This window comes from Podarcis cretensis (genome assembly GCF_951804945.1).
Source record: "Podarcis cretensis genome assembly, chromosome: 10".
Taxonomy (NCBI): domain Eukaryota; kingdom Metazoa; phylum Chordata; class Lepidosauria; order Squamata; family Lacertidae; genus Podarcis; species Podarcis cretensis.
In genome coordinates, this window is record NC_137179.1 from 3210293 (window position 1) to 3234194 (window position 23902).

Sequence of the window (23902 nt, forward strand, 5' to 3'; positions counted from 1 at the left end):
AATTATATCCAGAGCAGGATTCTTTTGAGGGACGATCTCATTCAGTTACCAGCCTTATCCATTCGTTAAAACCATTCTACAAAGCTTCTGCAATGGTGTTATACTCCAACGACAAGGGAAGGAAGAGGGGGGGAAAGGGGGAGTAGTGTTTCTTTAGAAGTTAATTTTGACGCTCACCATCAACCCTTAAAACCTGTGGCATTGTTCAGTTTCAAAAGTCAGATTATTATAATCTATTACAGTGCATAAAACTTCCCCTTTTATCCATTAAAATATTCACTTCTCCAAAAACGTTGCTGGTATTTTTCCAGAGTATAGCAATGTAACAGTGGCGACGGAAGTCCTTACATCCAGTTGTGCAGTTCTTTATTAAAAGTGAAACTAAGAATTCCTTCTAATCTTGTCTTTCTTTCCCCCACCAACACACCGAAGATTTGCCAAAAATAACAGTCAAACGTCCCTCTGCTTCCTCTTCTGTTTCTTTTTTATCTTATTGCTAGTTCTTAGCTATTTTCTTAGCTTAGAAGTTTTAGAGGAGAAAGTGGCAACGACCGCTAGCCATTACTCACACAGCTCGCTCCCGCTCTGCTGACAGTTCTGCGTCTGTTTTGAATTGCAGATACAGCTGAACTCCACGTTTAATTCTTTTTGCTCCGAAACCTTCCTTTAGCCTAGAACTTCCGAATTCTATCCCAATTAGGTCCGAATTTCTTCAGCTTGAGTGTCGGTCGCTTACCTTGCAAGTTTGGGGCTACAGTTTTTAGAGGATAGTTAATGGCTTCCCTCTGCCTGCTTCTCTCTCCGCCGTACTCTTCATCCTTGCAGGGCTACCTGACGGCCAGGCGATTTGCAAATTGGCTTGCTGGGAACCAGAACCTCAATGTTCTCCACTGAGGGTATTTTGGGGGGCTACTGCGCCCTGTAGCACCCCTTTTTTCCTCAAAAAGCATGGAATCTCCCAGCCAGGAAGATTCCCACTTGCAACAGGTTGACGCTCAACAGGAAGTCCGTGTACTTAAATATTTTTTTAAGCTCATTATATATTAATTCCCAAAAACCCTTCACTTTCCCACAAACCTACCACATATGATATAAATCTCCTTCTGCCTCACCACACTCCCAACACTTCCTATTTTTTATTCTATACATCTTTGCCAATTTTACCGGTGTGAGGTACCACCTATATATCATTTTCCACATATTTTCCTGTAAGGCCGTACACGCCGTAAATTTCATATTGACATTGCATAATTCCAGCCACGCTTCTAATTCTATATTATATCCAAAATCCATGGCCCACTTAATCATGGCTTCTTTTACCTCCTCATCTTTAGTAAACCAGTCCAGTAATAAGTCATACATTTTGGACAAAAGTTTGTTGTTACCTTCTATAATATCGATTTGAAATTTTGATTTCTTTTCCTCAAATCTCAACCTTTTTAAATCCCTTTTTAGTATCTCATTAACTTGGTGGTGTTGTAACCACCCTGTCAATAGGTTCTTTATTTCTTCATACGTCTTTAACTTAATCCCCTGCTCCGTTTTCATAACAAACTCTTCATAAAGTAGCTCTCTTTCCTTCCATATTAGTTTTTTTTTTTTTGTAATTAATACGTCAGTTGGTGAGATCCACCAGGGGGTTTTCTTTTCTAACAAATTTTTATTTCTTACCCAAACATCATATATGGGTCCTCTAATTATATGATTTAAGAAACCCCTGTGGACTTTTGCTTTTTCCATACCACAGGTACGAGTGCCACCCGTACCTGTTGTCAAATCCTTCTAAATCTAGAAGGTCCATATTCTCTAGTTTTATCCAATCTCTTATCCATATTAAGCAAGCTGCTTCATAATAAAGAATCATGTTTGGCAAGGAAAAGCCGCCTCTTTCTTTTTTGTCCACTAAGATCTTCATTTTTATTCTTGGTCTCTTTCCCTGCCATCAGTATCTTTTGGGGGGGGATTAGGGTTATATAGGCTTCTTTCCACGTATTTGGGATTTTGCCTTTTTTCAAGATATTGTTCATAACCTCACATAATCCTGGTGTTATTTGATCACATAATATTTTGTAGTATTTAGCCGATATTCCGTCTGTGCCTGGAGATTTCCCAATCTTCATCTTCTTTATTGCCTTTCTGACTTCTTGTTCTGTGATTAACTGGTTCAGTTGTTCTCTTTCTTCTTTTGTAATTTGTTGTAATTGATGTTTTTGTAGATATTCCCCTATTCTATGATCGTCTTCTTTCTCTTTCTTATATAACTCTATAGTATTTCTGGAAAGCCCTTCTTATCTCTTTGGGATCTTCTATTATCTTTTCTCCCTCTCTTATTTTACATATTATATATATTTTTTTCTTGCCTTTAATTGCCATGCCAGATATTTTCCTATTTTGTTAGCAGACTTGAAGTTCTTTTGTCTCATCATTTTAATTCTCCACTCTACTTCCTGATTCACTACCATAGAAAACTGAGTTTGCAACATCTTTATATTTTGTTTTATTTTTTTCATCTTTTGGTTTAATTGTTAGCAGTCTCTCATTCTCCACAAGGTATGCTAAGATTTCCTCTTTTTTCTTTTCTCTCCCCCTTCTTTGATGACTGTTTTATTAAATCAAAAAGCCTCTCATAACGGCTTTGCTTGTATCCCATACTATTTCTATGGGTGTTTCTTTATTTAGGTTCCAGTTAAAATATTCTGTAATTGTTTCTTTCGCTTTATCTATTATCTTCTGATCATTAAAGAGGCTTTCATTCTCCATCTAAATGATGAAGGGTCTTTTCCTCTCACCTCCAAATACACCGGATTATGGTCAGATAGAGTCCATGGCAGGATTTCTGGTTTAAATGACCTCGGGACTAATTCTTTTGATACCCAGATGTAGTCTAATCTTCCCCAGCTTTGATTTGGACTCGAGAAAAAGGTGGGTTGTTTCATTGTGGGGTTTTAAACTCTCCATATATCTATTAGTCCCGTAGTATCCACCAGGTCAAAGAATGACCTGGGTAGTTTACCCACATTTGTATCTCTTTTTCTTATGGATCTATCCAAATCTGGGATGACCACACCATTAAGATCTCCCATTAATATCAGATGTTGGTCTAGGAGGTCAAGCAATATGTCTGCTAATTTCAAATAAAAGTCTGCTTTTTTATCGTTAGGAGCATAGACTCCAACTAGGTTTATACTCTCTCCTTGGAAAGTTATTTGTACTATTATCACTCTTCCTTCTTCATCTTTATAGATTAATTTGGGGTCATATTTTTCTTTTATATAACTCCTATTTTTTTATTTTTGTCAGAGGCAATAAAATCTTTCCCCAATCTTTTATTACGTAAAATTCTCTTATGTTTTCTTGCAACATGGGTTTCTTGCAGGCAGATTATGTCAAGATTCCCTTTAATCAGCACACGTCCAATTTGATTTCTCTTATTTTTATTATTAAGTCGGTTCACATTCCATGACAATATTTTTAAGGGCATTTTTATTTAATTACCAACCAAAATTAAGTCCTGTTTTAACCTTGGTGTTCTTTGCTGTCTGTTTCTTCCTCCTCCTCCTCTTCTCCCTCTCCTCTCTGTTTCTCCTGTTGTTCTTCCTCTCTTCTTTTCTTTTCCACCTTCCCCAGCTCCTTTTCATATCTTCTGGCAAATTTCTCGAGGTCCTGGGGGTTAAATAGCTTAAATCTCTTATCTTATCATTGGCCACAGTGATCCATGCAACGGTCATCTCCAGGCTTGACTACAGTAATTCGCTCTATGTGGGGCTGCCCTTGAAGCTGTCCCAGAAACTCCAGCGGGTGCAGAATGCTGCAGCGAGGCTCCTCACGGGGTCTCTGCCATGGGAGCATATTCACCCAGTGCTTTTCAAACTGCACTGGCTCCCGGTGGAGTACAGGGTCAGATTTAAGGTGCTGCTTTTGACCTTTAAAGCCCTTCACGGCCTAGGACCCTCGTACCTATGGGACCGCCTCTCCCGGTATGCCCCACGGAGAGCCTCAAGGTCCATAAATAGCAACACCCTAGAGGTCCTGGGCCCTAAGGAAGTTAGATTAGCTTCAACCAGAGCCAGGGCCTTTTCAACTCTGGCTCCGGCCTGGTGGAACGCTCTGCCTCATGAGACCAGGGCCCTGCAGGTTCTGATTTCTTTCCGCAGGGCCTGTAAGACAGAGTGGTTCCGCCTGGCCGGACTTCCGGTCGGCGCCAGCGTTTAATGGCGGTCCGAGCCTCGAGCTCCGAGGCAGGACTGCTTCGCTAGTTCGGGTCCTACCCGCTACGGCAAGCGGGGGACCCCTAAAATCACAGGCACGGAGCCTGTGAACAAAGGAGATTCGGTGGGCACCTTTTGCGCCCCCCGGCACTGTGAGGGAGCCTTTTTAAAGGCTTCTGAGCGGCATCGGGGTAAGCGCGGTGCTGAGAGTCGTCACCCAGCTAGCGGAGTGAAGCCGCGTCGCCATGAACGGAGAGCGCCGATTCCTTCCTGCAACTGGAATTTGACCACAGCACCCGTGAGTAAGACTGAAAAATTAACGGGACACTAAATAAGAAATTCGGCTGAAAACGGGAAAGGCATAAATTAAGGAAGTCTGCCTTCCCGGAGCTGCATGAGAGACAAAGCAACGAAAATCAAGCTGCATTTGAAGGGAACTTTTCTATTTTTTTAAGCTGTCAAACTGACATCGGACTTAAACTTCCCCCCCGATAGGCAGGAAAAGGGGGGAAGGGATTGGGACATTGTTAACCTGCTGGAAAATTACTGGAAAATTAAGACCTTCCATTGCCAAACCCCCCCAGGTCGGGCTGCCCAAATAAGACACCGGGATGTGAACTGTCAAACTCTGCAGTGGGGGTTTGTTTGTAACAAAGTTACTGGACCTTAGATTTACCCTGTTGCATTTTGGCTACATAGAAGATAGAGACGTTACAGATTGGATATTGGAAACTACTGGCTACTGTTATACTTCCTTGCTTCTTTGTTTTTCTTTTTCCTTGCCATTTGGATACAAATGAATGCTCCCTCTAGAGGGTCTTAAGTGAAACTGTTGCACTTGGAAAAGTAACAGTGGGATTTTCCACTTGGAAATCAACTCTGTGAAAACGACCTTGAGGATATGAGTGCCCCTACAGAAGAGATAGTAACAAGACAGAAAGCAAAACAATCCCACAAGAAAAGGGGCTCTATATCAGGAACTGTACCAGCTGCACAGGAAAAAACACCAGCTTCTATGGATCCTATGACTCAGGCACTACTTAAGATAAATCAATCCCTGGAAGCACTGACAAAGCTATCGACAGAGAATTCTAAAAAATTAACAGAGTTGACAACAAGATTGGACGTGAATACAGCTAGTGTAAAATCTAACACAGATTCTATAAATAGATTAATCCAGGAGAGTGCAGAAACACGAAAGATTGCAGAAAGTGCAAAAACAACGGCTGAAGAGACAAGGTAAAAGTTTGGGCCTATTATTAAAAAAGTGAATGAGCATGATGCAGCCCTCTCCTTATTGGAACTTCAGCGGAAAGAGAAGAATTTAAAATTTAGACTGGTTCCTGAAGGGGAAGGGGACAACCTTGTGCAATTCCTTACAGAGAACATTATAGCTTTCTGGCAAGAGGAATGGGATGAAGATGATGAATTCGAGATAACAACAGCCTTTCGACTGGGCAGAAGGCAGGATAAAAAACCAAGGGATTGTCTAATTACATTGAGATCCAAAGAAGAAAGAGATAAAATATTGAACTTGCACTATCAAAAGGCACTGGTGATCCAAAACAGAGTGGTTCCGCCTGGCCTTTGGCTTGGAGCCAATTTGATTCCCTCCCTCTCTTTCTTTTTTCTTTTCCTTCTCCTCCTGTGATGAGGCTACATTTTAATATTTTAATGTTTCAATATTTTAATGTTGTATTTTAATTTTGTTTTTAAGTTTGTAATCATTCAACTTGTTTTTATTATTGCTTGTAAGTCGCTCTGAGCCTGGCTGGGGAGGGCGGGGTATAAATAATAATAATAATAATAATAATAATAATAATAATAATAATAATAATTATTATTATTATTATCTTTATAATAAAATGAGATCCCCTCCGGGAATTCCCACCTGTATTGAATTCCTTTTTTTTTTACTGACCCACTAGTTGTTTATAGATGTCTCTATGTCAAAGAAATCTGGCTGGAACCTCCTTGAATACAATAATTGCCTTCCCATTAATGCATAAGTTTTTATTATAATTTAATCTCAATATCTCATTCCTCATGTCCATAGAGTTGAACATAACCAGTACATCCCCCAGGCAATTTCTTCCCTCTCGCTCTGGCAGATTTTACCTTTATTCAAAATGCATTTGCTGTTGTATAGCCTATCTCCTCTTTCCTCATGCCCAGCCAGTTTGCTGATTCTTTAATTAATTTAGCTCTTATATTTTCGTTTATCCCCTCAGGAATACCTCTGAATTTCAAATTCAACTGCTTCTGCCTCATTTCTAGCATTGACATATTATCCAGTAGTTCTTCTTGTGTTTTACTTATGTCCTTTATTTCTCCTCTGATCCTATCTGTCTCCTTTTTACTTTCCTTTAGATCTTTCTGAGCCCTTTTCATTGACTCTTCCAACACTTTAGATCTTACCGTTAAGTCCTTTACTTTACCTGTCAGTTCTCTCACCACCCCCTCCAGTTTCTTATCTAATGTATCCTGAACTTCTAACAAATTTTTTCTCAATATATTGTTCATTTTGTTTAAACTCCTTTCTTATTTCAACCATCAATGCATCATAGTCCTTTTATCTCTTTCCCATTCTTGCCATTCTCCTGTCTAGATGGTCTTCTTTCTCCTGGTGTTCCCACTACTTTCTTCATTCTGTCACAATTGCTTAATCAGATATTTATTTACTAATGTTATTCTAATTTCCACCCCTAGGGATCGCAAGTTAACGTATATTGTTTTTCAAATTTCCCAATTGCAGTTCCCCTCTTTCCCCACACAGTGGCAGCAGTTCCCATAAATTCAATAAAAATCCTTCCTTAAGTAAAGTTACTTTCCGTTTCTTTGTCCTTCAAATGGAATTTCCCCTTTCACGTGGCTGGAGGACCAGATGGGGAGACTGCCATAGAGTGTCAGGAAGAAAGGCACAAAAAGTAAAGAAGGGAATGAAACCTCCAAAACACCGAGAGAGCAGAAAGGGAGGGAGGGAGAGCAGATAAAAAGAGAGAAGGGGAAAAAAATAAGGGTGGGGGAAGGGGATACACGAGGGGCGATAGAGTAAGGAAAGGGAGGAAAAAAGATCAGGAAAGAAGAAGAGGGGGGAGAGGGGGAAAAACAGGAGTAAGAAGTAAAGATAAAAATAAAAGTCAAAGACTTATTCTTCGTGTTGTACTCCAAATACAAATAGGTAGCCGTGTTGGTCTGCCATAGTCAAAACAAAATAAAAAAATTCATTCCAGTAGCACCTAAAAGACCAGCTAAGTTAGTTCTTGGTATGAGCTTTCGTGTGCATGCATGTATCTGAAAAAGTGTGCATGCACACGAAAGCTCATACCAAGAACTAACTTAGTTGGTCTTTAAGGTGCTACTGGAAGGAATTTTTTTATTTTGTTCCAAATACAAAATCTTCTTTTTCCGGTTCCTTATCAGCTTAATCCATAAATTCTCCACTCAAGACCGGTAACCAAGCATTATAAAGCGTACTGTTTATCTCCTCCCCCACATAGAGGGCGAAAAAAGCAAAAGAGAGGCTCAGATAGAACTTAAGCAGCTATTCACAGCAATCCCCCAGTCTCTTCTTTCTTCCTCCTGCAAATGTACCAACTGTTACTCCAACATAGACTTCTGCCCAACCTCTTTACAAACAGCAGGAAAAAAGCAGAGTTCACGGGTGTTCACTGGTGGGCATTTTAAGCTCATTCTCCGACCACTGGCACAGGACGCTTCAACCAAGACGATACAAAGAAGTTTTTCCTCCCCTTCTATGCCTCTCTGTTGTTTCCCCACAAATCGTTACCTCGGAACATAGTAACCAAGGATTTTCTGCGAACCTCACTTGGTGGCTGCTTTCTTACTTTCAGTCCTCTCTCAGTCTTCCGCCAGACGCCATTCTCTCCTTACCGCTGGGACGTACTCCCTTTTTTCGCCCTCAGCACTCCGAATCTTGTTAATTTTCTTTTTTAAAATCCGCAGATAATAACTGCTTTAGTTTTAGTCCAGATTTGTTTTTTTTGTTTGGAAGCTGGCCGCTTTCAGTCGAAGCTTGAGACTGCACAGCACGGGGTCTGCTGCTTCCCCTCGGTGCCTGCAGCTCAATCCCATCCCCAAGCTTCAGTTTAGCTGTAAGCCTGTGAAACAGGAGAGAACGCCCAGGCTCTGCCAGGTACTCTGCCCCCCAAGATGCTCCTCTCAGGGTATGGAGGTCCACGTAGCCTTCGTAGCCCCTCTAAAGCCCCCGCACTGCTCAAGACCCCCCTGAGGGTTGCCTCGCGCTTCTTTCCCTGATTGCAGCTCAACCGGAAGCCCCCATCCACCTCAACCTCTTAATGAATCACCTGCACAGCCCCATTGGCCTCAGGAGGTCTGTGGTCCATTGGTCTGTGGTCTGGGTCACTCAGAGAATTAGTGACAAGGCTTGGTGCTTGGTGCCAGCTGAATGGGTGCTCAGGGAAGCTCCTGTTCTTGGAGATGGACCTCTGTCTACATGCCTTTATGTGAGACCCAGGTCTACGTCTTTTCTGGGGACTGTGGCCTGGGTCAGTCAGAGAACTAGTGACAAGGCTTGGTGCTTGGCGTCAGCTGAATGGGTGCTCAGGGAATCTCCTGTTCTTGGAGATGGACCTCTGTTTACATGCCTTGCATTGCACTGAGAGAGCAGGAGAAGCGTAAGGAAAGCAGGTGGCACATGGGAATCCCAGATGGAAACACCCACCCTAATCGTTCTTCTTAATGGTGACGTGCTGCCTGATCACGTGCCCCTCTTCTGACGCACGACTATCCTAATCTGGCACTGAAAAACCTGGATATTAAAGGCGAAGAAATAACTGTACTTAGTGGAAACTTCAGCCTTGAATATATGGTATTTATTCATTGATGGTCTGAAGTTGTGTTATCTCTGGAGACAAGAATTTATATCTCTGGAGACAAGAATTTATGTTTGAGGACTGGGAAAGGTTGTGGACCACTGGGCTGAACTTCACTGCATGTAATGCTCTGAAGGAAAATGTAATGAAAATGATATACAGATGGTACATGACCCCAGTTAAACTCGCCAAAATATACCATTTGTCTGATAATAAATGTTGGAAATGTAAAGAACATGAAGGTACATTCTTTCACCTCTGGTGGACTTGCCCTAGAGTGAAGGCCTTCTGGGAAATGATATATAATGAGTTGAAAAAGGTATTTAAGTATACCTTCACTAAGAAACCAGAGGCCTTCCTTCTGGGTATTGTCAGCCAGAAGGTGTTAAAGAAGGACCGAACATTTTTTATGTACGCAACAACGGCAGCAAGGATACTTATCGCTAAGAGCTGGAAAACTCAAGATCTACCCACGCTGGAAGAGTGGCAGATGCAGCTGATGGACTATATGCAACTGGCCAAGATGACTGGTAGAATCCGAGACCTGGGAGAGGAGAGGATTGAGGAGGACTGGAGGAAATTTAAGATTTATTTACAAAAATATTGTAATTTGGTTGAATGTTAAGAAGGATGCTAGATCATAAATAATGGCCTACCACTGAATTAGATCTGATTTTGACGATAAGTGAGATTAAGGAAAATATAAATTTATTGGAGAATTGTTAGATTTTATTTAAATGAGCGGAGATAAGACTGTAAACAAGTGGGTAATTTGCTTGGAAAATTTTTTATTTTCTGTAACGATGTAAGTGCGAACGGGAGACGCGGGGGAGTCCAAAGAAGTGATGAAACTATGTTATAATACAAGTAATGTTGTTTATCTATGTATTTTTATTCAAAAACTTTAATAAATATGTATTTTTTAAAAAAAGAATTTATTCCTCATTTGTCTTAAGTATCATAATTATAGGATGTATTGGGGTGTTAGAGGAGAGGCAGTACATTTGGGTGGGGGAAATGTCATGCACCTTCTTGGGTAATCTATCCACCATTGGTCCCCACCCTGCACTCAGCTCTCACCTGTGGCTTCCAGAAGCTGTCAGCATGCAACAGGGGCCACGATCCCAGGAACAGTTTCAACTGGCTGGCTAAACCAGGTGAGGATAGCTGCTGGGTCTCAAATCCTTGGTGTATTAGGGAATTCTGTTGCACGTGAAGAAAGGCCCTGGTGGATGAAGAGGATGAGAAGAACAGTGAATCCCACAGTCAAGAAGGCAGATTCTGCCCATTCTGCAGAGGAAATGAGGGCAGATGGGGCTCATCAACCGGGGAAGGGAGCCCATCAAGAAGGAAAACTCTGGTCCTAAACCTTCACTGCTTCGTGACTTATCTTCAGGAGAAGAAAAGGCTATGGAGGAAAACCTTACACAAATCTTGAGTGGAGTCTCTAAGATGCTTGGATAGTGCCCTGCACACCTCCTTCCACCCTCTCCTGCAGCCAAGCTGGTGTCTAACGTACTGCTCTGCTTTCCTTGGGACCTTATAAGCCAGGCTGAGAAGGGGGTCTTGTTGTCTAGGCAGCCCTGAACCCCCAAACACACTGCCCAGGCAGTGCTGCTAACACAGCAGTTTCAGGTGGAGAAATCAACTCAGACCTGTGTATCAAAGTCTCTCCGATGTGGAGCAAGGGAAACAGAAATGCTACTTACATCATACGGAACTGTAAAAGTATTCAAAATATTTGGGTTTTTTGAAGAAAAGACCACCATGTATCAGGTGGCCCCTTGAAAACTTATAAAAGTCTTGTGCCTGGAGCTTTTGGGGGTGCAGGACCAGGAAAGCTTCTGCAACCATTAACCTTCCAATTGGGATTCAGGCCTCATCATGGAACTCACACTGCCCTGGTTGCTGTGATTGATGATCTCCAATGGGCTAGAGACAGAGGAGGAAGCTCTTTCCTGGTTCTGCTGGATCTCTCAGCGGCTTTGGAGACCTTTGGCCATGGTATCCTTCTGGACCCTCTAGGGGAGCTGGGGGCACTGCTGTACAGTGGTTCCCCTCCTTCCTCCTGGGCCATGTCCAGAAAGTGGTGTTGGGGGATGAGTGTTCAGGCCCCTGGGCTCTCACTTGTGGGGAGCCTCAAGACTCCATCCTCTCCCCCATGCTTTTTAAGATTTATACAACACTGCTGGGAGAGATAATCAGGGGTTTTAGGCTGGGTGATCACCAGTATGTGGGTGATACTCAGATCTTCTCCTCATTTAAATCGGAACCAGTGAAGGTGGTGAATGCCCTGTGTTGGTGCCTGGAGGTGGTTTGAGGATGGGTGGCAGCTAACAGATTGAGGTTGAATCCTGACAAGACAGAAGTACTGTCCCTGGTCCTGAATGGGGTAACTGTTGCCCTAAAGGACCAGGGGCACAGCCTGTGGGTCATTTTGGACTCACAGCTGTCCATGGAGGCGCAGGTCAGTTCTGTGTCCAGGGCAGCTGTCTGCCAGCTCCATCTGGTACGCCAGATGAGACCCTCCCTGCCCTCGGACTGTCTCACCAGAGTGGCGCATGCTCTGGTTATCTCCAGTTTGGACTACTGCCATGTGTTGTACATGGGGCTACCTTTGAAGGTGACTCAGAAACTGCAACTAATCCAGAATGCGGCAGCTGGACTAGTAACTGGGAGCAGCCGCGGAAACCACATATCACTTGTCCTAAAGGATCTTCCCTGGCTCCCAGCACATTTCCAAGCACAATTCAAACTATTGGTGCTGACCTTTAAAGTGTCATATTTGCATTTTTCAGGCATAGAAAAGTATTGATCTAATGTAGAGAGATCAATCATTCCTGGTCTATTGCTTCAAGAAGGTTCTGGTGCTTTTACTCTGTGTGATTCAAAGCTGGTGTTTTCTCTAGCTGGAACATTTTAGCTGATAAGGGAGTTTCCTTTCTGCTGAGAGCAGGTGGTGGGATCAGTTGTAATGAGATTATGCTGAACCTTCCTTGTTTTTGGGAACCAGAAGAAGCTGGCTTAAACTGGAGTGAGCCAGGCTTGTTATCCAATCCCAAGTTTACTCTGACACTGAATTGTTTATCAATTACAGTATTGAAAGGCGCCTGGTCCCACTTCCTATTCTGCTATTTCTCTGCTTGTGTGCGTCTTACTTGAGTGCTAGATTCAGGCAGGTAGCCGTATTGGTCTGACGCAGTCGAAATTAATAAAAAAGAATTTCAGAAATAGACTTGAAAGAGAAGTTGCTGAATTACAACTTATTACTAAACTGAAAACTATGGAGAGACCTGGTCTGAATAGAGATATTGGATTCTTGTCTCATTACACATACTAAAGCTATTTTTTGGTCATCTGCATACTATCCCATGCTTTTTCCTGTAGGACTAATTGCAGTCATTAACAGTCGTCAACAGCTTTACCATACCCATCTCCTACTACCCTTTTGAGAAAAACCCCACCCCACCCTCCCACTATATATAAGGGTCTGGGGACTTCTGTTTCAGTGTATCTGAAGAAGTTTGCATGCACACCAAAGGTTATAACCAGGACAATCTTAGTTGGTCTGTAAGGAGCTACTGGACAATTCTTTTTATTTACTTGAGTGCTGTTTTGGCATGCCAAGTTAGGTTTTTATTTAAGTTAGGTCTTTGCTATGTTTTGGATCCTGTTATGCTATTTTGTATTCAGTATTAAATTTATTTGCTGAATAAATTTTTTGCTGCCTCTGAGGGTTTTTTCCTACTCTGCTAAATATACGTCAGACTTGCTCTGGAGGTCATTATGGAGGAGCAAGATCTGAGAGCTGAAGTCCTCAACAGCCTCGGCCCTGTAGACCTGAAGGAGCGTCTCCACCCCCATGGCTCAGTCTGGACACTGAGGTCCTCTTCTGAGGGTCTTCTGCTGGTTCCTTCCCTGCGAGAAGCGAAGTTACAGGGAAGCAGGCAGAGGGCAAGGAAATGGGCAACTACCTGACATTTAGAAGACAGCTGAAGGCAGCCCTGTATTGCGAGGATTTTAATGTTTAATGTTTTACTCTCTTTTATATGTGCTGTAACCTGCCCAGAGGGGCTGCAGAAACCCGACCAGATGGGCAGGATATAAATAGTATAATCATTCTTATCATCTTGTGATTTTTTTGTAGTTATTTTGAATTCGTACTGCAATATCAGCTCACGAAATGTTATGGGTGGAGAAAATCACAAACTCTCATCAAACTCTCATTCACACATAGTCTGTCAATTTTGAGGGGGGGTCACACACCTCACCTGTGCTAATACTGGCAGTCTTTGGCCTGCACAGTCACACCCGGTGTGTAGAGCCTCCAGCCCCAGGCACTGTCTATCAAGAAAATGAGTCCTTTGACTGGGAAGATTCATGCAGTCGCTGTAATCGGATGCTGAAGGATTGTAACTCAGCTTGTCCGTCACTCTGACATTGCCTTCAAAGATAAAGAGGAAAAAAAACGCTTTTGTGGTGCAACTTTTGTATCAATCCTGAGAGCTATTCCATGGACTCTGCACTCCTGTTTCTGATGACAGGTGTACATTATCCTCATACACAGTGGAAAAGACAATAAAGATGGAAGCCTGAGAGAAAGGAAAAGGTTTCTGGCTGCTTCCTGAGTGGGATTGCGGAAACCAAGAGCCGCTTCTGAGAAGGCCTCCCCCCTCCGCTCTTCCTCTCGGGATTTCCTCTCCTCTCCAGGGGAACAATGGCTGGACTGGGCAGAAGCGCTGTGTCTGGACAGGGCAGGGGCTTACGGGGTGGGAAGAGGATGGAGCTTGCAGGAAGGGAAGGGGGGACAGGACCCCCCAGTTTCCAGGGATCCCTCTGGTTGCCTGAAGGGATGGCTGATTCTTGGGTGGGAGGGAGAAGCCAAGGCGGCCCCTCCGGAGATCCCCAGCGGGCGCCACCATGGAGAAGTCTCCCCAAAGACTGGTTTCCTATCTCTCCCTCCCCCATTGCTGCCCTTCCCTGCCCCAGGGATGCTCCCCCTCCCAACTTCATCGATTCTCTCCCTCTGTCCCAGAGTCTCCCCTGCACCCAGAGGCCGCCACCCCTTGGCGCGGCTCACCCCTAGCCCATTTCTCCGTCCAGAGGGGCCCCCTTAGACGAGCAGGGGAGGGACAGGGGGGTCTCTATCCAGGCGTCCCTCACTCCCATTCATGGCCCACCTCTCTCCGCGCGGAACCCACAGCGCCCTAGGGATGCCTAAGCGGGGGAAACGGGGCGAGGGCGCTTCGTTGGGATCCCCTGGGTGGGCGGTGCATGGCCGCCCCTGCCAAGGCACCCAAGGGGCCAAGGAAAGCCCCCTTCGCAGCACGCGCGCAGGGATCCAGGCCCCACGGAAGGCGCTTGGGGGAGCTGGCGGGGGTCTCTGGGTCCTTTTCTCCCCCCTCCTCCCCCCGCGACCCCTTTACCTCTTTGTCCTCGCTCACGATTCTTCTTTTCTTTCCCGCAACATCCACGGGGGGGGGGGGAATTTACCTGCCGCCCCTCCTCCCTTTTCCGAAAGCGCCCCCCCCCCGAGCTAAGGCTCAGAACAGCAATCCGGCGCAGAAGCTCCACTTGCGGGAGAAGCAGGCAGGTTGGGAGGGGGGGCTCTCTCCGCTCATTCCGGAAACAGAAGCAGGATTGGAGGAGGAGCAGAAGGAAAAGGTGCGACATACGGGGGGGGGGGTTGAGGGTTGTGGGGGCGGGGTGAGAGGAGGATGTACGGAGAGGGGAGGAATTGAGGGGGGCGAAGGAGAGGAAGGTTTTCCCCCTCCCTTCTTCCTTCTGGGGATGAGGAGAGCGGGGAAGGGGCTGATCCCGTCAATCCATTTGCAAAGCGGGTCCCCCCCCCCATAATGTTTGCATTGCAAAATCCTTCCCTCCCACCCCCCCCACGCCATGATCTTAGATCCATTCAATGTTTTTGGTATTGGTGCACATTGAGCAGCGGGTTGGACTCTGTGACTCCTGTGTAAGGGGAAAAAAGTGGCTTTGTTTTTGCACACAAAGCCCCGACACCTAGGTAAAATTCTTCCCTTGTATCTCCGTCAGAGGTAACACAAGGAGGCCAGGAGTGAAGCAGCCCAGAACTAAAGCGCGTTGCAATTTCTACACCCTCAGATAGTCGCACCCCCCCCCCGTCACAGAGAGAGCACCCCAAAAACATCCCCGGTTGCGCCACAAAATGTGTTGTACCTGGAAATCAGATCAGACTCCATGTTTTGGCAACATGACAAGTCTGTCTGTCAACCGGGATGCCTGAGGATTCCTGCTCGCTGCCTTTTTCTGGCCAGCCTGAGAGATCATTGGAAAGGGCGGATTTCTTGACTCCAGAATCCATAATCGAAGACCTGTTTCATTCAGGCTTAGAGATCTGCTCTTTGGACCAGTCTGCTTGGATCATGGGGATCATCATTGGATCATCCATGATGTCATACCCATCTCACGTGGGGGCGGGGGCTCAGGAAGAATCTCCTACCACGTGACTGGGGGAGTCTGGAGGCTGACTGGGGTCAGACAGGGCTGCTGTTTTGCTCTCCTTACTATTTCAGCTCAGGTTTTACTGAAATGGGTGGATTCATTGAGGAAACGGGGCTAAGCGAAAGCATCCGTTGAAAAGAGCCAAATGTGTATACTTTGTTACCACCCAGTGAGTTGTGTAGCAAAGGCCATTTGCAGAAAGGCTCCTATTGTATCACCTGCGGCTACATGTTTTGATCTGTTTGCGGAAATGTTTTCCTCGGGCTGAGACCATTTAGGGCTTTCAAGGTCAGCACCGACACTTTGAATGGTGCTCGGAAACGTACTGGGAACCAGTGAAGAACTCTTAGGACCCGTGTTCAGGGGCCAGCTGTTAGGGGGCCGCTCAGCTGCTGTCCAAAAGTGAATGTATCCCTTTCCGGAAGTAATCCATAAACCTCTCCTGCTCCACCTTCTCGGGATGCCATTGGTGCGCGATGCTCCGGCTCTCAAAAGAGTGAGAGGCCTGAGTTGGGTGCGCTCGGCTTGCCAAGGGTTAAACGGAAACGAGCTAGATTCCTAGAGAGGAAAGTAAGACGGGGGGGGGGGGAGGGTCCTCCAGAGCGAAAGCCTCTCCCTCCCTTTCCTGCAAGAAGTCGGGCGTGTGGGGGTCCCGTTGGTTCTGCTCTGCAGAGGCTGCCTGGGGGGGGGGGCGCCTGCTGGGATCCGGTGAGTCTCCTCTTTCCCAGGACAGGGCCAACATGGGGCCTATGGGGAGAGCGGGGGTCCCAGCGCTGCATGGCGAGAGGGGGGCAAGTCAGTGCACGGAGGGTCGCAGGAGGGCAGCAGCTCTGCTCTTCCTTTGCATGGATGCGCTGCTGGCCCCTTGGATCCAGGAGCGGGGAAATGCATGCAGAGAAAGCCCATTCAGATGTATGGATCAGTCCCCTTGTATAACAGAGGTTGGCGGCGGATGGAAACATTCGGACATGAAATATACCCTTGTCCCTAAAACCTCACCTGTGCAAGGAAGGAAGGAAGGAATGCAGAGAAGCGAAAGGGCAGGGCAGAGTAAACCTGTGGAACTCCCTCCCACAAGAGGCAGAGGCCACCAATCAAGGTGGGGTTAAAAGAGGAGGGGGCCAATCCGTGGAGGAGGAGTAGGACAGAGTGATGGGGGAATCCTCTGCTCTGTCTCCCGCACAGGAAGCAGCCCTATGGTCTGATCCTGCAGGCCTCCTTTTTTCCTCCAGTGCTTAATGTTGGGATTCAGCCAAGGAGTCCGTGTGCTGGGTGATCTCCAGTCCTTGGATCAGCGACCCGAGCTTCAGCAGTCTTCAGTGGCTGGGCATGCACACTCAGCAGAGTAAACGCACAACAGAAGTGGCTGGAGAGGCATATGTGAGCAGATTTACAAGCAGTTTATTCAGCACACATCAGGACAAAGGAATCATGTCTGCTCTCCTTCATGTCCAAACAAGACAGCATAAGCAAAAGCTATACAGTGGTACCTCAGTTAAGTACTTAATTTGTTCTGGAGGTCCATTCTTAACCTGAAACTGTTCTTAACCTGAAACACCACTTTAGGTAATGGGGCTTCCTGCCGCTGCACTGCTAGAGCACGATTTCTGTTCTCATCCTGAAGCAAAGTACTTAACCTGAGGTAATATTTCTGGGTTAGTGGTGTCTGTAACCTGAAGCGTCTGTAACCTGAGGTACCACTGTACACAAACAGAAGTTCCCAGCAAGCTGTGCTGGAGTGTAAACAGGCATGTGACACACAACAGTCATGCCTGTCCCTTAAGATGGAACGGAAATATTCTAACACTTAGTTCCTCCAGATGCAAGCGTGGCCTCTGAGATTGTGGGGGGTTGGACTAGATGATCCTTGGGGTGCCATCCACCTCTATAGTTCTATGAAAGCACCACTGGAGGTCTCACAAGCCAAGGCATTCAGAGCAGGAGAGGTCCTGCTGGAAAGGAAACAACCAGTGCAACTGTTTTAAAACAGGAATCCAATGTGTTTGTTGTGGGGGGACTCAGTGGGGAGGGGTAGACCCATGGATGCCACCTTGATCTCCTTGGACAAAGAGGTGGGAGAGAAATGCCCTTCATAAAGAGAGGCAGCCCAGCCAATCATCTGGCTGCTGCATTTTGGGCCAGTTCCCGAGTCGCCTTCAAGGCAGTTCCACACAGAGAGCGTTGCAACCATCCCATCTGGTGCAGAGCAGGGAGGACCAGGGCCATGTCCTCTCTGTCCCAAAAGGTCTGTGGGGTGGGGAACTAGCCTGAGCTGGACACGGGCACCTGAGCCTCAAGAGACCATGATGGACCCAGGAGTGCCCGCAAGTATTCATGACTGGGGTGGGGGCATGTTAAGCAATGTAACATCATCATCCCTGTCTGTACAGTGGTACCTCGGGTTACATAAATTTCAGGTTACAACTCTGCTAACCCAGAACTTTGCTTCAGGATGAGAACAGAATTTGTGCTCTGGCGGCGTGGCGGCAGCTGGAGGCCCCATTAGCTAACGTGGTGCTTCAGGTTAAGAACAGTTTCAGGTTAAGTACGGACCTCCAGAATGAATTAAGTACTTAACCCAAGGTACCACTGTAATCCAAATCTCCTAGAGCAGATTACATTTTTTTTAAAAAAACAGTTGAAAACACATCACAGTGGTACTGCAGGTTAAGTACTTAATTCCTTCCGGAAGTCTGTTCTTAACCTGAAACTGTTCTTAACCTAGACACCACTTTAGCTAATGGGGCCTCCCTCTGCCGCCGCACGATTTCTATTCTCATCCTGAAGCAAGGTTCTTGACCCAAAGTACTATTCCTGGGTTAGCAGAGTCTGTAACCTGAAGTGTCTGTAACACGAGGTACCACTGTACTCTCATAGAAAGGCGAATCCTACTTTATTTGCTTTTAAGTGCACACAAACGCACCCGTCTTGCATGCTTAAGTACAGCAACTCCAGGGCATGAGCGGAGTAGCAGCAGGGTAGGGGCCACGTGAAAAGCAATTCCCACGCTGAGGTCAAAAACACGCACAGAGGCAGCAGGACTTCTTCAGTAATAGTTTACTGAGCTTTCAAAGCATACAGTTCTCACTGGGTCCCCAGTGAGGCACAAAACTTAGCTCCTGAGAGCAAATCCAGTTTCAGCAGTAAAAAAATACAGCACACAGGATATCTAAGTCAGGCACACAAACCGGCAGAAGGGAGCAAGGGAGGAAAAAGGCTGGAAGGATGCAGGGCAAAGGAGGTGTGTCTTTCGCTTCCTGTCTTCTGGGAGGGAAGTCAGCAACTCGACATATTAAGGGGCTTCACAAAGCAAAGCTTTCTGCCGGCTGCTTCCAGGCAAATGGGCATCCCAGAAACACACACTGTGATGTGTGGTGTGTTGCCATATCAATTGTTTTTGGAAGGTTATCTAGAAACCAGTATGGGACAATGTATCGCCCAGCCCTCACTGACCACCAAGCAATCCAGATAAACCCTCACCCTTTCTCTATCAAAAGCTACTTTACATCTTAGATCATAATCACACTGTTTGGCATTGCCTTCAATATTTCATTACTATACAGTTTTACACATAAATACCAGAACTTCACATACACAACATGTATTAAAGACTGATTTCCTCCTGAGTTCATTTCTGTGAAGAAAAGAGTGGACTCTGAGAGGAAGACGTCCAACACTCCATACATTTAAATGGGTTCTTACATGTGAGAGTCTCTGGATGTTCCTTAAACAATCCATTGTAAATAAAACACTTTTTGCAATCTTTTTATTTAAACTGCTCCTCCTCTTTGAGTTTGTTGATGGTTTGTAGGGTTTCAACTCCTAAAGTTCTTCCTGTCCATGAATCTGTTGATTTAGAACTTCCACTAGGACTGAACCTCTATTTACTTTCCTGATATTTATAAGGTTTGTGTTTTGTGTGAGTTTGTTGACATAAATCAAGGGTTCCACTCTGACTGCAGCTCCTTCCACAGTCCATACATTTAAACAGTTTCTCCCCTGTGTGTCTGCTGATGTTTTCTAAGATTTCCATTCTGACTGAAGCTCTTTCTGCACTCCATGCATTTAAATGGTTTCTCCCCTGTGTGAGTCCGTTGATGTCCTCTAAGGTTTCCATTATCGCTAAAGCTCTTTCCACACTCCATACATTTAAATGATTTCTCTCCTGTGTGAGTCCATTGATGTTTATTGAGGTGTCCACTCTGACGGAAGCTCTTTCCACACTCCATACATTTAAATGGTTTCTCCCCTTTGTGAATCAGTTGATGTTTTCTAAGGCATCCATGATCACTAAAGCTCTTTCCGCACTCCATACATTTATATGGTTTCTCCCCTATGTGAATCCGCTGGTGTAATTTAAGGTCTCCATTCTGACTGAAGCATTTTCCACACTCCAGGCATTTAAATGGTTTATCACCTGTATGAGTCCGTTGATGTCTTCTAAGCTTTCCATTATCAGTAAAGCTCTTTCCGCACTCCATGCATTTAAATGGTTTCTCCCCTGTGTGAATCCGTTGATGTTTTTTAAGGTCTGCATTCTGACTGAAGTACTTTCCACACTCCAGGCATTTAAATGGTTTTCTCCCTGTATGAGTCTGTTGATGTCTTCTAAGGTTTCCATTATCAGTAAAGCTCTTTCTGCACTCCATGCATTTAAATGGTTTCTCCCCTGTATGAGTCCGTTGATGTGTTCTAAGGTTTCCATTGAAACTGAAGCTCTTTCCGCACTCCATACATTTATATGGTTTCTCCCCTGTGTGAATCCGTTGATGTATATTGAGGTATCCACTATGAGTGAAGCTCTTTCCGCACTCCATACATTTATATGGTTTCTCCCCTGTGTGAATCCGCTGGTGTAATTTAAGCTCTCCATTCTGACAGAAACCTTTTCCACACTCCATACATTTAAATGGTTTCTCCCCTGTGTGAGTCCGTTGATGTTTTCTAAGGTCACCGTTCTGACTGAAGCTCTTTCCACAATCCAGACATTTATATGGCTTCTCCCCTGTGTGAATCCGTTGATGTGTTCTAAGGGGTCCATTGTCACTAAAGCTCTTTCCGCACTCCTGGCATTTAAATGGTTTCTCCCCTGTGTGAATCCGTTGATGTGTTCTAAGGTTTCCATTATCAGTAAAGCTCTTTCCACACTCTATACATTTATGTGGTTTCTCCCCTGTGTGAGTCCATTGATGTGTTCTAAGGTTTCCATTGAAACTGAAGCTCTTTCCACACTCCATACATTTATATGGTTTCTCCCCTGTGTGAGTCCGCTGATGTAAACTTAAGTGTCCATTCTGACTGAAGCTCTTTCCACAATCCATGCATTTAAATGGTTTCTCCCCCGTGTGAGTCCATTGATGTCTTCTAAGTGCATCACTCCGATAGAAGCTCTTTCCACACTCCAGACATTTAAAAGTTTTTTCCCCTGTGTGAATCCGTTGATGTAAACTTAAGTGCCCATGTTGACTGAAGTTCTTACCACACTCCCTGCATTGGAATCCTTTCTTGCCCATGTGAGTCCGCTGATTTGTTCTAAGTTTTCCACTATCAGTGAAACTTTTCCCACACTCCATACCTTTCAATGGTTTCTCCCCTGTTGGACGTCGTTGATGTGAACTATGTGTGCTCATTCAATAAAGCATATTCCACATTTTAATTTCTATTCCTCATGAAACCAAAGGTGACCCATCCCCTGGAGTTCTGACTGTCTTCTCCATCTCCTTCTTCAGAGTGGGAGGAAAGGAAATCCTGTTTGGGTTTCAAGGAAGAGAAGAAAGGGAAAGAGAACACATCAAGCTCCATTAGCACCTTCTCCTATTTCAACGTCTCCTACATTCCCTCACCTCCTACCCATGTTCCCAATTTTTAGGAAATGAAGTTGCAATGTCAAATGATAGTAATTCATGAGCAACTTTCAAAATCCTCAATCAATGTTCATAAAGCAGCTTGATTCTTTAAAAAATGATGTGCTGTCTGATCTCGTGCCCGTCTTCTGATGCATGACTATCCAGAAACGACACTGAAAAGCAGGATATTCAAGGCAGATAGATAAACTGTACTTAGTGGAATGTGTAGTACCTTGAAAATGTAATATTGATTCTCTAGTGGCCTGAAGTTGTGTTATTTCTGGGGACATGAATTAATTCTGGGGACATTAATCCTGTTCTGTCTTAAAGATCATAATCATACAATATCATGTGGTGTTAGGGGAGCGGTAGTACCTCTGGTGGGAGAAATGTCATGCACCTTATGGGGTAATTTATCCACTATTAGCCCCCACCCAGCACTCAGTTCTCACCTGTGGCTTCCAGAAGCTGTCAGCATGGAACAGGGGCCACAATCCTAGGAACAGCTTCAACCGGCAGGCTAAAGCAGGTGAGGATAGCTGCTGGGTCTCAAATCCTTGGTGTATTAGGGAATTCTGTTGCATGTGATGGCAGGCCCTGGTGGATGGAAAGGATGAGAACAACAGTGAATCCCACAGTCAAGAAGGCAGATTCTGCCCATTCTGCAGAGGAAAATGAAGAGCAGATGGGGCTCATCAACCTGGGAAGGAAGCCCATCGTGAATGAAAACTCTGGTCATAAAACTTTGGTGCACTCCTTCACTTCCTTTTGAGTTATCTTCAGGAGAAGAAAAGGCTATAGAGGAAAACCTACACAAATCCAGAGTGGCACCGTCTCTAAGGCGGTTGGATGGTGTCCTGTACACCTCCTTCCACTCACTCCTGCAACCAAGCTGGTGTCAAACATACTGCTCTGCTTTCCTTGGGACCATATAAGCCAGGCTGAGAAGGGGGTCTTGTTGTCTAGGCAGCCCTGAACCCCCAAACACACTGTTCAGGCAGTCCTGCTAACACAGCAGTTTCAGGCAGAGAGATGAACTCAGACCTGTGTATCAAAGTCTCTCTGATGTGGAACAAGGAAAACAGAAGCGCTATTTACATCATACATCAATTAAAAAGTATTCAGAATATTTGTCTTTTGAAGAAAAGACCACCAAGTATTGGATGGCCCCTTCAAAGCTAATGAAATATTGTGCCTGGAGCTTTTGGGGGTGCAGGACCAGGAAAGCTTCTGCCATCATTATCCTTCCAATTGGGATTCAGGCCTCATGATGGGACTGAAACTGTGCTGGTTTCGCTGGATGATGATGCGCTATAGTCTGAGGGGAAAGTTTTTTCCTGGTTCTGCTAGATCTCTCAGTGGCTTTGGAGACCTTTGGCCATGGTGTCCTACTGAATCCTCTAGGGGAGCTGGGGGCACTGCTGTACAGTGGTTCCCCTCCTTTCCCCATGGGCCGTGTCCAGAAAGTGGTGTTGGGGGCTGAGTGTTCTGAACCCTGGGTTCTCACTTGTGGGGTGCTTCAGGGCTCCGTCCTATCAGCCATGCTTTTTAATATCTATATGAAGCTGCTGGGAGAGATCATCAGGGGTTTGGGCTGGGTGTTCACCAGTATGTGGGTGATACTCAGATCTTCTCCTCATTTAAATCAGAACCAGTGAAGGTGGTGAATGCCCTGTGTTGGTGCCTGGAGGTGGTTTGAAGATGGATGGTGGCTAACAGATTGAGCCTGAATCCTGACAAGACAGAAGTACTGTCTCTGGGGAACAGGAGGTGGGCAGGTATGGGGGACTCCCTGGTCCTGATGGGGTAACTGTGCCCCTAAATAACCAGGTGTGCAGCCTAGGGGTCATTTTGGACTCACAGCTGACCAAGGAGGTGCAGATCACTTCTGTGTCCAGGGCAGCTGTCTAGCAGCTCCATCTGGAACGCAGGCTGAGACCCTCCTTCCTTGCAGACTGTCTCGCCAGAGTGGTGCATGCTCTGGTTATTTCCGGCTTGGACTACTGCTATGTGGTCTACATGGGGCTACCTTTGAAGGTGACCCAGAAAGTGCTACTGAATGGGAGCAGCCGACAAGACCACATATCACTGCCCCTAAAGGACCTTCCCTGGCTCCCAGCACATTTCCAAGCACAATTCAAACTGTTGGTGCTGACCTTTAAGTGGCATGGCTGCATTTTCCATAGAAAACTATTGATCTAATGCATGCTTCCTGAAACTCGGCAGTTTCCTTTCTGCTGAGAGCTGGTGGTGGGATCAGTTGCGATGAGGTTATGAAGAACCTTTCTTGTTTTGGGGAACCAGATGAAGCTGGTTTAAACTGGAGTGAGCCAGGCTTGTTATCCAGTCCAAAGGTTACTCTGACATTTAATAGAATATAAATTACAAGGCCGAAAGGCACCTGCTCCCACTTCCTAGTCTGCTATTTCTCTACTCTGCTTGTGTGATTCATACTTGGGTGCTGTTTTGGTATGCCGAGATATGGTTTTATGTAAGTTAAGATTTTGCTATT

The 23902-nt window shown here is 45.4% G+C and overlaps 4 protein-coding genes and 1 long non-coding RNA gene across 5 annotated transcripts in view; 1 reads left to right on the forward strand and 4 right to left on the reverse strand.

Moving 5' to 3' along the window:
* The window catches only part of LOC307225034 (uncharacterized protein), a 68222-nt gene extending 58080 nt beyond the window's left edge, over positions 1-10142 (reverse strand). The window contains exon 1 of the mRNA XM_079992685.1: positions 10067-10142. The gene's annotated coding sequence lies outside the window, so the exon portion shown is untranslated. The remainder of the gene's footprint in view (positions 1-10066) is intronic.
* The window catches only part of LOC307225062 (uncharacterized protein), a 51622-nt gene extending 41352 nt beyond the window's left edge, over positions 1-10270 (reverse strand). The window contains exon 1 of the mRNA XM_079992756.1: positions 10145-10270. The gene's annotated coding sequence lies outside the window, so the exon portion shown is untranslated. The remainder of the gene's footprint in view (positions 1-10144) is intronic.
* Positions 1-23902, forward strand: part of LOC307225349 — a 76536-nt gene that overhangs the window by 43001 nt on the left and 9633 nt on the right. The gene's annotated exons all lie outside the window — the stretch shown is intronic.
* Positions 1-23902, reverse strand: part of LOC307225128 (uncharacterized protein) — a 51405-nt gene that overhangs the window by 17137 nt on the left and 10366 nt on the right. Inside the window, exon 2 of the mRNA XM_079992931.1 lies at positions 7686-8515. The gene's annotated coding sequence lies outside the window, so the exon portion shown is untranslated. The remainder of the gene's footprint in view (positions 1-7685; positions 8516-23902) is intronic.
* On the reverse strand, positions 18584-21231 carry LOC307225038 (uncharacterized protein). Its single transcript, XM_079992698.1, has one exon. It carries the CDS (start codon positions 21172-21174, stop codon positions 19528-19530), a length of 1647 nt encoding a protein of 548 aa, XP_079848824.1. The 5' UTR covers positions 21175-21231; the 3' UTR covers positions 18584-19527.

Excerpts from the sequence above, each read along its gene's own strand:
- LOC307225038 (XM_079992698.1), bottom strand. The coding sequence starts at position 21,174 with ATGAGCACACATAGTTCACATCAACGACGTCCAACAGGGGAGAAACCA.